The sequence below is a fragment of the Grammomys surdaster genome, unplaced genomic scaffold (assembly GCF_004785775.1).
Source record: "Grammomys surdaster isolate TR1022 unplaced genomic scaffold, NIH_TR_1.0 166, whole genome shotgun sequence".
Taxonomy (NCBI): Eukaryota; Metazoa; Chordata; class Mammalia; order Rodentia; family Muridae; genus Grammomys; species Grammomys surdaster.
Window position 1 is genome coordinate 7,032,517 of NW_021604614.1, and position 15,570 is coordinate 7,048,086.

Below are 15,570 nucleotides of genomic sequence, written 5' to 3' on the forward strand. Positions count from 1 at the left end.
GCCCTTATTGAAGTAGGCATGTCACTGTGGGCATGAGCTTAAGACCCTCACTCTAGCTGCCTGGAAGTGAGTTTTCCACTAGCAGCCTTCAGATGATGTTAAACTCTCAGCTCCTCCTGTACCATGCCTGTCTAGATGCCCTTGCCTTGAGAATAACGGATTAAACCTCTGAACCTGTAAGCCAGCCCCAATTAAATGTTGTCCTTATAAGAGTTGCCTTGGGGGCTGGAGAGATGGCTCAGCGGTTAAGAGCACTGACTGCTCTTCCAGAGGTCCTGAGTTCAAATCCCAGCAACCACATGGTGGCTCACAACCATTCATAATGAGATTCGATGCCCTCTTCTGGTGTGTCTGAAGTCAGCTACAATGTACTCATAAATAAAATAAATAAATCTTTAAAAAAAAAAAAAGAGTTGCCTTGGTTATGGTGTCTGTTCACAGCAGTAAAACCTTAACTAAGACATATGCACTTGTATGCATAATTAAAAGTTGGTTTTTTTCTTTTTCTTTTGGTTTTTCCAGGCCAGTTTTCTATGTGTAACTCTGGCTGTCGTGGAAATCACTCAAACTCAAAAGATCTACTTGCCTCTGTCTCTCGAATGCTGGAGGCACTCAGTTTAGCAAAAGCCATTATTTTTAAAAACAACAGGCTTTGCCTCTCCTGAGCCATTTGCTGTGTCCCAAGCCATGTGTGCTTTCCCCAGCTTCCACCAGGTGTCACCGCTGATGTAGTTTTTGCCCCAGGCCTATCCCTATTGGGCCTTGGCCTGCATCCCAGGTTTGCAGTTGTGATTTATTTTTGGCAGGCCAGCCTTCCATCACCAAGTACCAAAGTCCCAGAAGAGAAGCGAGATAGAAACTCTAACAAGTGTCTACTCAGGTCACGGCTTCGATCCTTTGTGGTCCGCTGTCTCCCAAGGGCTCCAGGACCTTTGGAATTCTTGTTACTTCCATTCAAGGGCCTACAAGGACCTAACGGTGAGTAGCCAGGCAGTAGTCGGGAGCAATGAGGTTGTGAGGCAAAGACAGGAACCCCTCCCCAGGTCTGTTTGACCCATTTCCCCTCAGATTTGGGAGAGCACGGATTCTAAGGATACCTGTCAGGTAGTTTCTACAGATCATGCATCTGGCTATGTCGTATTCTCTAACTAGCTTTCTGGGATATCAAATTCCAAAACACTGGACCATCTACTCTTATTTAGAACACCCCCACACCCGCAGGGAGTCTTGATGGTAATGGATCAAGGGGCTAACAGAGCCATAAATCAAGATCCAAGGTTGGCTCAAGTCAGGCCTTAAGACCAGGGAGATGGACACATATATATTATCAGAAAAGGTGAACACACAGCCAGAATTTGACCGGCCTGCCTTAGGATGGCATGCTGGTATAGGCCAAGAATTTCCCTGTACCCATGCAAGGGGTCTGGTATGGCTGGCTAATAGGTGAGGGGCATACGTGCCCATCTTGGGATTTTAGAGTGGCCTTTCAGCAAACAGGATTGTTTTTTGATGGGTACTAACACCTTTGGGCTCTGTTGGCTGTTGATACGGTCGGTACACAGGCCTGGTTCTGCTATTGGCAAAGGAGACAGTTGTTATTCTAAACCGTCCTCGGGTAACCAGGCACCCAGTCGCTGGACACCAGGCTTCCCGCAAAGGCCAGCTTGAGGCAGCCAGAACTGTTGCTTGGCTGGTCAGCAAATTGGGCCCCTCGGGAGACCAGGCTTTCTTGGAAGTGGACAAGAAGCACGTTCCCTCTGCCTGCTTGCCCCCTCCTCTTGCTGGGTGATTTTCTGCCTTTCTCAAACTCTGGGTCTGAAACAGGAATTCAATTTCCTGGCAGGAGCCTCTATGTTCTATCTGGCTCTAAGATGGGCCAGCTTAGCTTCTCCACGTCCAAGCTTGAGCACACTGACTCAGGACTGGGGGTGTATCTCAGCCCAGTCAGTGGCGGAGTGCTTGCTTAGTGTACTCAATACCCTGGGTTCTATCCCTAGCACTTAAAAATAAAAATAAGATGGCTGGAGAGATGGCTCAGTGGTTAAGAACACTGGCTGTTCTTCCAGAGGACCTGGGTTCAATTCCCAGCCCCCACCGCCACCTCCCATGGCAGCTCATTACTGTCCTTAGCTCCAGTTCCAGGAGAGCTGACACAGTCATAGGGACGTACATACAGGTGAGACACCACGACACATAAAATTAAATTGTTATTGTTTTAAAAGTAAAACAGAAATAAGAGGAACTGACTCATGGCAGGCATGGAGACACATGCCTTTAATGCCAGCACTGGGGACACAGAGGCAGGTGGATCCATTTCTCTATGAGTTCTAGGCCAGCCACAGTGTCATAGTGAGACCCTGTCTCAAAAAAAAAAAAAAAAAACAAACAACAAAAACTTTACTGTATTACCTACTCTGCTCCAGGTCTACTGAGGTCTTGCATTGCTAGGTAGGATCTAGAGTATTCCATTGGCTAAGGCTGTACAGTGCATCACCTATCACCTGTCCATTGAATCATACCCGGTGCTTGCCACACACCTGTGCTGGGCACAAGGCCCAGAGACACCTAAAAGCATCACAGTCTAATGGGAGGTAATAGCATAGGCTGAGACCAAGAATCACTCATCCAGCTCTGGTACAGTGCTTGGTTTTCTTTTGTAAGATTATTTTAATTTTATGCGTATGGCTGTTTTGTCTGTACCCTGCTTATGTGCCTGGTCCTGACAGAGGCCAGGAGAGGACACCTCAGCCCCTGGAACTAGACTTATAGACGGTTGTGAGCTGCTCTGTGAGTCCTGAGAATTTGAACCTGGGCCTCTTAAGTAGCAGCCAGTGCTTATAGCAACTGAGTTTTCTTTTCAATATTCGTCTCTTGCCCCTTTTTTTATTGATACGAGGTCTCATGTAGCCCTGGCTGGCCTAGAACTTCTATGTAGGTCAGGCTAGCCACTAGATCTGTTTTTTCCTTCCTACCTTTTTCTTCCTTCCTTCCTTCCTTCCTTTCTTTCTTTCTTTCTTTCTTTCTTTCTTTCTTTCTTTCTTTCTTTCTTTCCTTCTTCCTCCCTCCTTCCCTCCCTTCCTTCCTTTCTTTGTTTCCTCCTTTCTTTTCATTTGTCATTTAAGATGGTGTCTTCTTAACTCATCCTGGTGAGCCTGGAACTTGCTGTGTAGACCAGTCTGGTCTCAAACACACAGAGATCTGCCTGTCTCAGCTGTGAGCAGCAGACCCCACAGTGTTTGGCTTGTTTAATGGCTATTCAGTCAAGAGTGATGGTAGCTCATGCCTGTAAACCTAATGGCAGGAGAATTGCAAGTTTGAGGTCCAGCTGGGCTACATAATTAATTCTGAGCTAGCCTGGGCTACAGAGCGAGGTCTAGCTCAACAATGAGCTTTTTAATATTTATCTTTCCCCAGCTTTCTGGCCCACTCCCATTCTTATAAGTGTCTTTCTTTTTCTCAATAAACTGTCTCTATTATCTTAGAAAACAAACACACACACACACCCCTAAAAAAAAAAAAACCCACTAACTTCTAAGGGCACCAGACACACGTGTGGTACACAAATATCCATGAGGGTGAAACGCTCGTACTCCTGAAATCAAAATAAAATTGATCAGGAAATGAAAGGCATGGGCGTTCTGCCATGTGGGGAGAAACAGGGCCAGTGCAAAATATAGCACATGGGCACGACGGCACAGACCTGAAAGCCAGCACTTGGGAAGTAGAAAGATCAGGAGTTCAAGACCAGTTTCAGCTCAGGCAAGTTCAGTGGTAACTTGGGCTCCATGAGACTCTTAAGCCAAAAGAAGAAAAAGAGCGGTTGCCGGGCAGTGGTGGCGCACGCCTTTAATCCTAGCACTTGGGAGGCAGAGGCAGGCGGATTTCTGAGTTCGAGGCCAGCCTGGTCTACAGCGTGAGTTCCAGGACAGCCAGATATACACAGAAAAACTCTGTCTCGAAAAACAAAACAAAACGGTCGTCGTCGGCAGAATGACAGCAAATACAGAAGGGGTGGTGGCTGACTTGTGGATGGACAGACGAGTGAGGAGCAGTGTGATGTATGCGGGGAGTTCTTCCCGGAAGGAGGGGCAGGAAGGTAAGGGAGTCCACAGGGATGGAAGGGTACCCCGAGGATGCGAAGCTTTCCTTCTTTGCCACAAGTGTAGAGAAACACAGGAGAAAAGCGAAGGTAGGAGAGGTGGTTCAGAAGTTACCCGCACTGGCTGCCCCTGGAGTCACCAGAGTTTAGTTCCCAGCATCTGCATGGTAGCTCACAACTGCTCTAATCCGGAATCTGGGCTCCCTTTTCTTTACCCCTCTTCTCTCCTCTGCAGGCACCTGCATATACCCACAAAGAGCCCTACCTGCTTTTTTAGTTTTGGTATTTCAAGACAGGGTTCCTCGGTTTTAGCTCTGGCTGTTTTGGAACTACAGCGGTGGCCCAGGTCTTTAATCCCAGCACTCAGGAGGCAGAGACTGGCAAACCTCTGTGAGTTTGAGGCCCGCCTGGTCTACAGAAATAGTTCCAGGACAGCTGGAGCTAAAACAGAAAAACCCTGTCTTGGAAAAAAGAAAGGAAGGAAGAAAGGAAGGAAGGAAAAGCAGGAAGGAAAGGAGGAAGAAAGGAAAAGAAAGGAAAAGAAAAAGGAGAAAAAAGAGGCAGGAGAGGTGGGAACTTGCCTGCTTTTTCTGTACCCCTTTCAGAGGTCCTTGGGATCCCCCTGAGACCCACTTGACCATGACCCGGGATGAGGCCCTCCCTGACTCCCATTCTGCACAGAGTTTCTATGAGAACTACGAGCCCAAGGAAATCCTGGGCAGGTAAGACCCGGACCGCCCTCGGATCGCAGATTGGCTCTACCCTCCGCACTTCCCGGGTTTCTTTTTTTTTTTTTTTTATAGTTTATTTATTATATGTAAGTACACCGTAGCTGTCTTCAGACACACTAGAAAAGGGCATCAGATCTCATTACAGATGGTTGTGAGCCACCATGTGGTTGCTGGGATTTGAACTCATGACCTTTGGAAGGGCAGTCAGTGCTCTTAACCGCTGAGCCATCTCTCCAGCCCTTTCCCGGGTTTCTTACCCCTTAGCTCCTCCCCATAGGGTGAGGAGGGAAGCCCGTGTTACAGCCCAGGGCCTTTGATTTCCTGATTGATTTAATATCTGTTTATCTGTTTTCTGAGTACAAGTGTTTCGGTTGTATGCATGTTTGTGCAGCACATGCGTGTCTGGTGTCTTCAGAAGACAGAGTACAGTGTCGGATCCCCAGGAGTTCCAGACAGTTGTTAGTGGCCATGTGGGTGCCGGGAACTGAACCCAGGCTCTCTGAAAGAACAAGTACTCAATCTCTGAGCTTTCCCTCCAGTCCCTGTACTGTAGCCTTTGGTAAGGGACTTGAGTATGGAGTCCCGAGGCCATCCGTTCTCTGCCCACAAGGGGAGTGAGCAGCGTGGTCAGGCGCTGCATCCACAAACCTACGTGCCAGGAGTATGCAGTAAAAATCATCGACATCACCGGCGGAGGAAGCTTTAGCTCTGAGGAGGTACAGGAGCTTCGGGAAGCCACCCTGAAGGAGGTGGACATCCTGCAGAAGGTCTCAGGATACCCCAACATCAGTAAGTGTATTCTCCAAACTCCCCTACTCCCCCGGGCACAAGCCATGGGCAGAATGCTTTATAGTGAGTGATTCTGCCCTAATAACCCAAGTCAGGGTGTTAAGAGCCACCTTGTGACCAGCTCTACCCATTCAAGGGCATCCTGGTCAGTGGCCCTGCCAGCCAGCAAGTTGTTGAGGCTCGAGATGCCTTCCTCATTGCTCAGAATGGGTACAGCCAATGTTGGGAGCGGAGTGGGGGTGGGGGGCAGGTGGGAAAGCGGAGTATGAAGTCCCTGGTCCTTCCCACATCACAACGATTGCCTTGGAACCGCATCACATTCCCACCCCTGCCTTTGAAGCCAGCCTGCCTGGTCTCTGTGCCCTGTGGTCCATACGAAGGTTCCTCTGCTCCTTGAGACCAGCTAGCCTTTTCCATTTCAGTACAGCTGAAGGACACTTACGAGACCAACACTTTCTTCTTCTTGGTATTTGATCTGTAAGTACCCAACCCTGGAGCCACCATTATCCTGGGGCTTATGAAGCCCTCCAGCAGTCCCTACCAGGCTGTCAGGGGGTGACCAACATCAGTCCCAAGAAAAGTCAGGAGTTGATTCAGGTTCAGGGCCATTCTGCCAGATTTGAAACTTGGAATACCACTTATGGATGAGTTAAATATATATATATAAAAAATATATATTTATATATGTGTGTGTGTGCATGTATATATGTGTGTATATATATATATACACATATGTGTGTGTCTTCTTTTAATGAAAAAAATTTTTTTTTTCGAGACAGGGTTTCTCTGTGTAAAAGCCCTAGCTGTTCTAGAACTTGCTCTGTAGACCAGGCTGGCCTCGAACTCACAGAGGTCCTCCTGCTTTGCCTCCCAAGTGCTCGGATTAAAGGCATGCACCACCATCGCCAACTTTATGATCAGTTTTTATTAGAAAGAAATTTCCAAGATGGGTGTAGTGGCCCATGCCTTTAGTCCCAACACTTGGGAGGCAGAGGCAGGCAGATAGATATCTCTGTGAGTTTCAGGCTAACCTGGTCTACAAAGTGAGTTTCATCAGAGAAACTTTGTTCAAAAAAAAAAGAAAAGAGAAAACTACTCCTCCGAGTGAGGCCATGCATGCCTTTAATTCCAGCACTTAGGAGACAGAAGCTTGGAGAGTTCTGGGCCTGCCTGGTCTACACAGTGAGTTCCAGGCTGGCCAAAGTGTATACAGAGACTGTGTCTCAAAAAACAAAGGAACATAAGAAGGGGATGGGTGGGCGGGGAGTGAGAACAGGAGGGAAGAGAAGGGACAGGAAGAGAGACCTGCACTTGAAAGCCTGCCTGGGTGGATCACATCTGCAGTGCCAGATGTGCACTCTGGAGACTGAGGCAAAGGCATCAAAAGTTTGAAGCCAGTTTGAGCCACATAGCTGCAGCTTGTCTCAGAAAACAAAAACCAAAAACTATTCAATTCAGTCTTTTTCCCTTCCTGATCTAGAACGTGGTCTCTGCTAGAGTAGTTTTACCCTGGAGGGCTCCTCAGGACGCTGGTAAAAATAGCTTCTCCAAGCCACCTCGCTAAAGGTTAAAGACATTTGAGCTGTCCCCAAAGGTTACACAGGACAGAGCCCTGAGGATACAGCAGAATGGCTCCCACTGGGCAGGAGAGGGGGCCTTTCTAGGGCCAGTCCTGTGGTTAAATAGGAAAAGATAAAACTGGGCACCTTGGTACAGTCCTATAATCCAACTTTGGAGGGTAAGGGAGAAGGATTGTTGCCATGGTTTTAGGGCTAGCCTGGGCAACACTGTGAGACCCTGCTACAAATTTTTCTTATATAAATAATGAGAAAAGAGGAAACAGAAAATATTGGAGGGCTCAACAGGAAGGTACAATATGATATGTTTCAACACTACAAACCTACTGTCATTGCTTCCTTGAGTAAATTCTATCATTAAATTAACTGTAATGAGGGCTGGAGAGATGGCTCAGCGGTTAAGAGCATTGGCTGCTCTTCCAGAGGTCCTGAGTTCAATTCCCAGCAACCACACAGTGGCTCACAACCATCTGTAATGGGATTCAATGTGTCTGAGACAGCTATAGTGTACTCACATACATAAAATAAATAATTCTTTTTAAAAAAATGAACTATAGTGCCGGGTGGAGGGACACACCTTTGATCCCAGCACTCAGGAGGCAAAGCCAGATAGATCTCTGTGAGTTTGAGGCTAGCCTAGTCTACAGAGTGAGAGAGAAACCCTGTCTTGAAAAACCAAAAACCAAAAACCAAAACAAAAAAAAAACCCACACAAAAAACAAAACAAACAAACAAACAAAATTAAATTGTGAGGTATGGAGAAGTCAAGACTCCCTGTGTTGGCCAGTTTTATGTCAACTTGATGCGAGAGTCACAGGCAAGGAGGGAGCCTCAGTTGAGAAAAATGCCTCTATAAATCCAGATGTAGGGGCTGGAGAGGTGGCTCAACAGTTAAGAACACTGACTGCGGTCAGGCAGTGGTGGCGTACGACTTTAATCCCAGCACTTGGGAGGCAGAGGCAGGCGGATTTCTGAGTTCGAGGCTAGCCTGGTCTACCAAGTGAGTTCCAGGACAGCCAGGGCTACACAGAGAAACCCTGTCTCAAAAAAAAACCAAAAAACAAAAAACAAAAAAACCAACACTGACTGCTCTTGCAGAGGTCCCAAGTTCAATTCCCAGCAACCAGTACAGTGTACTCATATATATAAAATAAATAAATAAATCATGAAAAAAAATATCTAGATGTAGGCAAGCCTGTAGGGCATTTTCAAGTGCTGGGGCTAAAGGTGTGTGCCACCAGATAGGTCTGGCCTCTGTCTTCATTATTTAAGCCATTTATTTTTATTATCTTTAATGTGTGTGTGTGTGTGTGTGTGTCTGTCTGTGCAAGTGAGTGCAGGTTCCTGTGCAGACCAGAGGCTGTCTTGAATTCTGTAGAGCTAGAGTTATACACAATTGTTAGTGCCTTGACATGGGTGCTGGGAACCAAACCCAGTTCCTCCAGAAAAACAGTCAGTGTGTTAAGAACTCAGCTCTTAACTGCTGAGCCAACTCTCCAGCCCGTTTCTGTTTTTTTGTTTGTTTTTAAGTTTTATTTATTTACTATATATACAGTATTCTGCCTGCCAGAAGAGGGCATCAGATTTCATTGTAGATGGTTGTGAGCCACCATGAGCCACCATGTGGTTGCTGGGAATTGAACTCAGGACCTCTGGAAGAGCAATCAGTGCTCTTAACCTCTGCACCATCTCTCTAGTCCCTAATTCTTTGTTTGTTTGGTTTTGGTTTTGGTTTTGAAACAAACTCCCAAGTCACTATGTAGCTGAGGCTGGCCTTGAACTCCTGATTCTCCTGTGTCCACCTCCGACTAGGATTACATGTATATGCCGCCACAGCTGGCTTTTAAACGTAGGACAGACAAACGTTGCTTTCCCATCACTTACACTGTTGATTCTTTCCATTTGCTTCCTGGCAAAAATTCCCAACTCCTCTAGATCTGGTTTTAGGGGTCCTGGGCCAGAGACTCAGATGCCTAACTTCCGCCCCCAGCGCAAATGGATCCCAGGGTGCCTTGTATTTTCGTAGGCAGGGACATCATATATTCCCAGCTTCTTGGTTTTCTTCCAATTCTTCCCAGACGACAACTCCACTCCCTCCCCAGGTTCCTTAACTCGAGGAGGAACAGCCCACCTTTGATAGCAGCAGGGTGGGAACACAGGTCTGGGGGCAAGTAAGGAGCTGGTGGTCTTGGAAACGCTTTGTTCCCACAGGATGAAGAGAGGGGAACTCTTTGACTATCTGACTGAGAAGGTCACCTTAACCGAGAAGGAAACCAGGTAAGGCGCATGCGCTATCTCCACGCAGTCTCCCAGTACTAGCACCGACGTCAAGTGGAAGGCCTGGCTTGCTAAGGTTTTACGTTTTAGTTAAGATCATGCTGGCTTCTGGGATCTCCCAGCTCCTGGGCTCATTCTACATTCTAGATGCTAGACTGTCCCAGCCTGTCCTAGCTCCAACTTCGTACGCAGTGTTGGCATGGGGGCTTTGGCCTCCCTGAATCTTCTCTGTGCTGAGTGGAAGAAGAACGTGTAAGGGAATGCTCAATTCTGTGGTATGGAAAAAGTTTTGCCTAATTCTAGAATTAAAAATTAAGCCAATGCGCCGGGCGGTGGTGGCGCACGCCTTTAATCCCAGGATTTGGGAGGCAGAGGCAGGTGGATTTCTGAGTTCGAGGCCAGCCTTGTCTACAGACTGAGTTCCAGGACAGCCAGGGCTATACAGGGAAACCCTGTCTCAAAAAACCAAAAAAAAAAAATAATAAAAAAAAATATTTTTTTTAGCCAATGTACCTGGAGAGAGGGCTCTGCAATTAGAGCGTTTGTCTGTCTGTCTGTCTGTCTTTTTTTTTTTTTTAAGATTTTATTTATGGGCTGGAGAGATGGCTCAGCGGTTAAGAGCACTGCCTACTCTTCCAGAGGTCCTGAGTTCAGTTCCCAGCAACCACATGGTGGCTCACAGCCATCTGTAATGGGATCTGATGCACTCTTTCGGTGTGTCTGAAGACAGCTACAGAGTACTCATATAAATAAAAATAAATAAATAATATTAAAAAATATTTATCACCGGGCAGTGGTGGCAAACACCTTTAATCCTAGCACTTGGGAGGCCGAGGCAGGCAGATTTCTGAGTTCGAGGCCAGCCTAGTCTACAGAGTGAGTTCCAGGACAGCCAGGGCTATATAGAGAAACCCTGACTCAAAAGAATTTTTTTTTTTTTAATCTGAGTACACTTTGACTGTCTTCAGGCACACTAGAAAAGGGTATCAGATCTCATTACAGATGGTTGTGAGCCACCATGTAGTTGCTGGGAACTGAACTCAAGACCTCTGGAAGAACAGTCAGTGCTCATAACCTCTGAGCCATGTCTCTAGCCCCTTTGTTCTTGATTTTTGACACAGGGTCTCACTATGTAGCCCTGCCTGGCCTGGAACTTGTTATGAAGGCCAGGGTGGCTTTGAACTCACAGAGATCTGCCTGCAGGGTGTTGGCATTAAATACTTGCTATTCTTTTAGAAGACCTAGTTTCAGTTCCCAGCATCCTTATTGATGGCTTAAAAATGTCTGTGACTCCTGTTCTAAAGAATTGAGGGCCTGTTGCCTTCTGATCACCTTGGGCACTACATGAATGGAATAGATAAATGTATATTTAGACAAACACATTAAATAAACAAATGATGCTGGGTGGTGGTGGCCCACGCCTTTAATCCCAGCACTTGGGAGGCAGAGGCACTTGGATTTCTGAGTTCGAGAGTTCGAGGCAGCCTGGTCTACAGAGTGAGTTCCAGGACAGCCAGGGCTACACAGAGAAACCCTGTCTCAAAAAACCAAATAAATAAATAAATAAATAAATAAATAAATAAATAAACAAATGCACTGTTGTTTTTTTTTTAAGAAAAAAAAGCCAATGAGCTAGATATGCCCCTTCGTAATATAATACTTGCCCAGAGTGTATAAGACCCTGAGTTCCATCCCTAGTATCTGGGAAAATTACAAAACAAAAAATTAAAATAGATTGAAGTATGGTGATGAATATCTGAAACCTCAACAAGAGGGAGCCCGAGGCAGGAGGATTATGAGTTCAGGGTTAATCTGAGTTTCATGTGACACCTTGTTTCAAAAAGTAAAAATAAGGGTAAGCCATAATTCTACCTGGTAGACTGTTAGCCTGGCATGCTGGGATAGTTCGCTTTCTAGCACTGCATAAGCTGGCCGTGGTGGTACATACTGCTAATCTCAGCATTTGGAAGATGGAAGCAGGAAGATCAGGAGTTTAAGGTCATCCGCAGCTACATAGGATGTTAGAGGCCAGCCTGAGCTACAGGAGATCTTGTAAAAATAAAATACAATAAAACAAAATTAAAATAGCAGGATGTGGTGGTGAAAGACTTTAATCCCAACATTTGGGACACAGAGGCAGGCAGATCTTACAGTTCAAGGCCAGCCTGATCTACTGAGAGTATTCAGGATAGCCAGAGCTACACAGAGAAAGCCTCTCTAAAAAAAAACAACAACAATAATAGCAACAATAATAAAATAAGTGAAATAAAAATACTAAGCCAAGGTCATGCATCTCCCTTCAGAAAGATCATGCGGGCCCTGCTGGAGGTGATCTGTACCTTGCACAAACTCAACATTGTCCATCGGGACCTGAAGCCGGAGAACATCCTTTTGGATGACAACATGAACATCAAGCTCACAGACTTCGGCTTTTCCTGCCAGCTGCAGCCAGGAGAGAAGCTCCGAGGTCTGGTACCATGGCCTTGGCCCGTAGAGGGGCCTCATTGATGGAAACTGCATGATTTTTCTCCCCAGAATAAAAGCTCTAGCATGTCAGTGGCTAAGGAGATGGTTCCGTGGGTCAAATGGACTATACAAGCATGAGGACCTGAGTTCAAATCCCCAGAGCCCATGTAACTCCAACACTAGGCAGGCAGCTAGAAGGATTTCCTCGGGGTTGCTGGCTGGTCTGCCTGCATCAGTCAGCTCCAAGCCAGAGAGAGATTCTGTCTCAAAAACAAGATGGAGGAGGCTGGAGAGATGGCTCAGTGGTTAAGAGCACTGGCTGCTCTTCCAGAGGTCCCGAGTTCAACTCCCAGCAACCACATGGTGGCTCATAACTATCTATGATGAGATCTCGTGCTCTCTTCTGGCCTGTAGGCATATATGCAAGCAGAACTGTGTATACATAATAAAAAAAACAGAAAACCCCAAGATGGAGAGCAGTCACTCACACACACACAATTATTTTTCATGTGTGTGGGTGTTGTATCATATGAATGGTGCTGGGACTCAAATTCATGTCCTCTAGAAGAGCCCCCCAGTATTCTTAATCATAATGACTCATCTCTGGGGTGTGGGGGTGTGTGTGTCTGCCTGCCTCTGCCTCCCACATATTTCACATGGATTCCTAGATCCTTAATTATGTAGAGGACCCAGCACCCACATAGGAAGGGCAACTTTCTTTTATTTTTTTTTGTTTTGTTTTTGTTTTTTGTTTTTCGAGACAGGGTTTCTCTGTGTAGCCCTGGCTGTCCTGGAACTCACTCTGTAGACCAGGCTGGCCTCAAAGTCAGAAATCCGCCTGCCTCTGCCTCCCAAGTGCTGGGATTAAAGGCGTGTGCCACCACCGCCAGGCTACAACTCAAGTTCTAAGGGATCTGACTCTTCTGGTCTCTGTGGGCATTTTTACCTATGTGCACCGCCTACATATACATATCCATTGAGTCAGGTTTCCATGACCTGAGCTCTATGCCAGGGTGCCTAAAAGGTCCTAGGAATCCACGGGTGGCCCTCTGAGCCTCTGTATTCTGCTGTTACTACTGAGTGTAAAATAGGACAGCCCTACCAAGCACTGTTTTGTCTCTTGGTTTTCTTGGGTAACTTCTTCCAAGGGAGGGCCCCTGGTGGCCTGTCCTGATAGCGGCTGTTCCTGCAGAGGTTTGTGGGACTCCTAGTTATCTGGCCCCTGAAATCATCCAGTGCTCCATGGACGAAGGCCATCCTGGCTATGGGAAGGAGGTGGACATGTGAGTGATATGGGTAGATGCGGGGGGTCGGGGGGGGGGAGGTGGTCCCAACCGTGGCCTGAGCCCAGTGAAGCTAGGAGCGATGGCCAGCCACTCCTGTATGCCTCCCCTCCCCGTGAGGCTAAGGGTGACATGAGGCCCCGTCCACCCTCCAGGTGGAGCACGGGAGTCATCATGTACACACTGCTGGCTGGCTCCCCACCCTTCTGGCACCGGAAGCAAATGCTGATGTTAAGAATGATCATGGATGGCAAATACCAGTTTGGCTCACCAGAGTGGGATGACTACTCAGACACAGTGAAAGACTTGGTGAGAGGGACAGGAGAACACCCCAATACAGGGAGCATGCCCCAGAGTGGAGGAAACTCCCGGAGGGACCATTGTCTGTCTCAATGAAGTTAATAAAACACCTAGCAAAACTACTTAAGGAAGGAAGGGTTTGTTCTGGCTCCTGTTTTATGGCTACGGCTGTGCGGAGGACCTGCCATGGTCAGGAAACAGGGAGATGGTTGCAGGACCCCAGCCCGAACTGGAACCACCCACATGTAGGGTGTAGCTTTTCACCTTAACCCACGTAAACAATTCCGCACAGACAGGTCCAGAGACCTGTTGTCTGTGAGGCTCCTAAATCCTACCAAGTTGGCCAACAGGACTGATCCTCACAACCCCGAGTTTTCCAGAATGCTGCCCTGGTATCCTCAGGTCCCTCTGTTCTCACAGGTGTCTCGCTTCTTGGTGGTGAAACCCCAGGACCGCTGCTCGGCGGAAGAGGCCTTGGCACACCCTTTCTTCCAGGAGTATGTAGTAGAGGAAGTGCGGCACTTCAGTCCCCGAGGGAAGTTCAAGGTACTGAAACCTTTTTTTTTGTTTTGGTTTTTCGAGACAGGGTTTCTCTGTGTAGCTAGCCCTGGCTGTCCTGGAACTCACTCTGTAGACCAGGCTGGCCTCGAACTCAGAAATCCGCCTGCCTCTGCCTCCCAAGTGCTGGGATTAAAGGTGTGCGCCACCACCGCCCGGCCAAGGTACTGAAATCGAACCGCCCCAAGGATCTTGAGGGAGGTTGCTGTTGCTTCCTGAGGCCCTCTATACGCTGCTGGCACCAGGCTCCCAGAACCTTAAACTATGGGGCGGGGTGGGGAATTCTAGAATTGTCCCTCTTCTTGTACCCCACTGTTTGAATGTCTGGTTGCAGGGATGTCAGCTAACTGACCCTGTTAGCCTAAATCCCTGTAGATGCTTATAGCCTGGGAATAGGAAGCATCATGAAGGGCACCCCCAAAGCCAACTAAGGTTTCCCCCGACAAGCTCCGCTGCCAGCTGAGGGTTCTCAGTGCTGCCGCCTACAGGTGATCTGTCTAACTGTGCTGGCCTCGGTAAGGATCTACTACCAGTACCGTCGGGTGAAGCCGGTAACCAGGGAGATCGTCATCCGAGATCCCTACGCTCTACGGCCACTACGGAGGCTCATCGATGCCTACGCTTTCCGCATCTATGGCCACTGGGTGAAGAAAGGGCAACAGCAGAACAGAGCTGCCCTCTTCGAGCACACGCCCAAGGCAGTGCTCCTCTCCTTGGCTGAGGAGGAGGAGGACTTCTGAGGGGCGGAGGGGCACAGGGGAAAGCAAACCGAGAGGGTATTCCCCCCGGAACTGTGAGAAGAGGATGCGCCAAGTAGGCTTCTGCAAAGGAGCAGGTGGCCCTACTCTGCGCTCTCAAAGGCTTGCCGCTAGATGCGCAGGCGGTTCCCATTAAACAGCAGTAATAACAGCTGGAGCTGAGTGTGCTGTTGCATGTGCCTGTTGTCCCGAGACAGTAGAATCCCAGGTTCTAGGCCAGCCTGGGCAGCTTAGTGATCATTATTTCAAAATAAAAATAGGGCTGAGAATGCATCTCTGTGGTGAGTGTAAGGCCTCTGAATTCAACCTCTGGTATGACAAAAATAGATGATAAACAAATAAATCCAATTCACCAGAGGCCCGGTCAGGCAGGAATGGAAGGGGAGAGAACACGTGCATTCTGGGAGATATTAAGCCTTCTGGCTTCTCTTCTATGCACCTTTGTCGATGTCTCTAGGTTTTTTTTTTTAAAAAAGATTTATGTATTTTATTTTGTCTGTATATATAGTATGTAACCCACATGCATGCAGTACCTGTGGAAGTCACAAGAGGGCGTCAGAAACCCTGAAACTTGAGTTGTATAAGTAGCTGGGACCACCTTGTGGGTGGTAGGAATTGAACCCCTCCTCTACAAGAACAAGTGCTCATAACCACCCAGCCCTGTCTCACTCTCTACATGGGCCCAAGGTTATCGATAGCTGAGGGAGTGGGAGCAGGGTGGCCAGGAGTTCA

The 15,570-nt window shown here is 47.6% G+C and overlaps 1 protein-coding gene across 1 annotated transcript; it reads left to right on the forward strand.

The window, feature by feature from the left end:
- Positions 1-935: 935 nt before the first annotated feature.
- On the forward strand, positions 936-14,957 carry Phkg1 (phosphorylase kinase catalytic subunit gamma 1). Its single transcript, XM_028766196.1, has 10 exons — positions 936-978; positions 4,705-4,821; positions 5,441-5,619; positions 6,042-6,096; positions 9,408-9,473; positions 11,777-11,940; positions 13,132-13,222; positions 13,378-13,531; positions 13,943-14,068; positions 14,569-14,957. Exons 2-10 carry the CDS (start codon positions 4,739-4,741, stop codon positions 14,818-14,820), a joined length of 1,170 nt encoding a protein of 389 aa, XP_028622029.1. The 5' UTR covers positions 936-978; positions 4,705-4,738; the 3' UTR covers positions 14,821-14,957.
- Positions 14,958-15,570: the final 613 nt, after the last annotated feature.

Coding starts and splice junctions, on each gene's coding strand:
- Phkg1 (XM_028766196.1), top strand. CDS start 4,739: ATGACCCGGGATGAGGCCCTCCCTGACTCCCATTCTGCACAGAGTTTC. Junction 9,474..11,776: donor TTAACCGAGAAGGAAACCAG/GTAAGGCGCATG, acceptor ATCTCCCTTCAG/AAAGATCATGCGGGCCCTGC. Junction 11,941..13,131: donor GCCAGGAGAGAAGCTCCGAG/GTCTGGTACCAT, acceptor CTGTTCCTGCAG/AGGTTTGTGGGACTCCTAGT.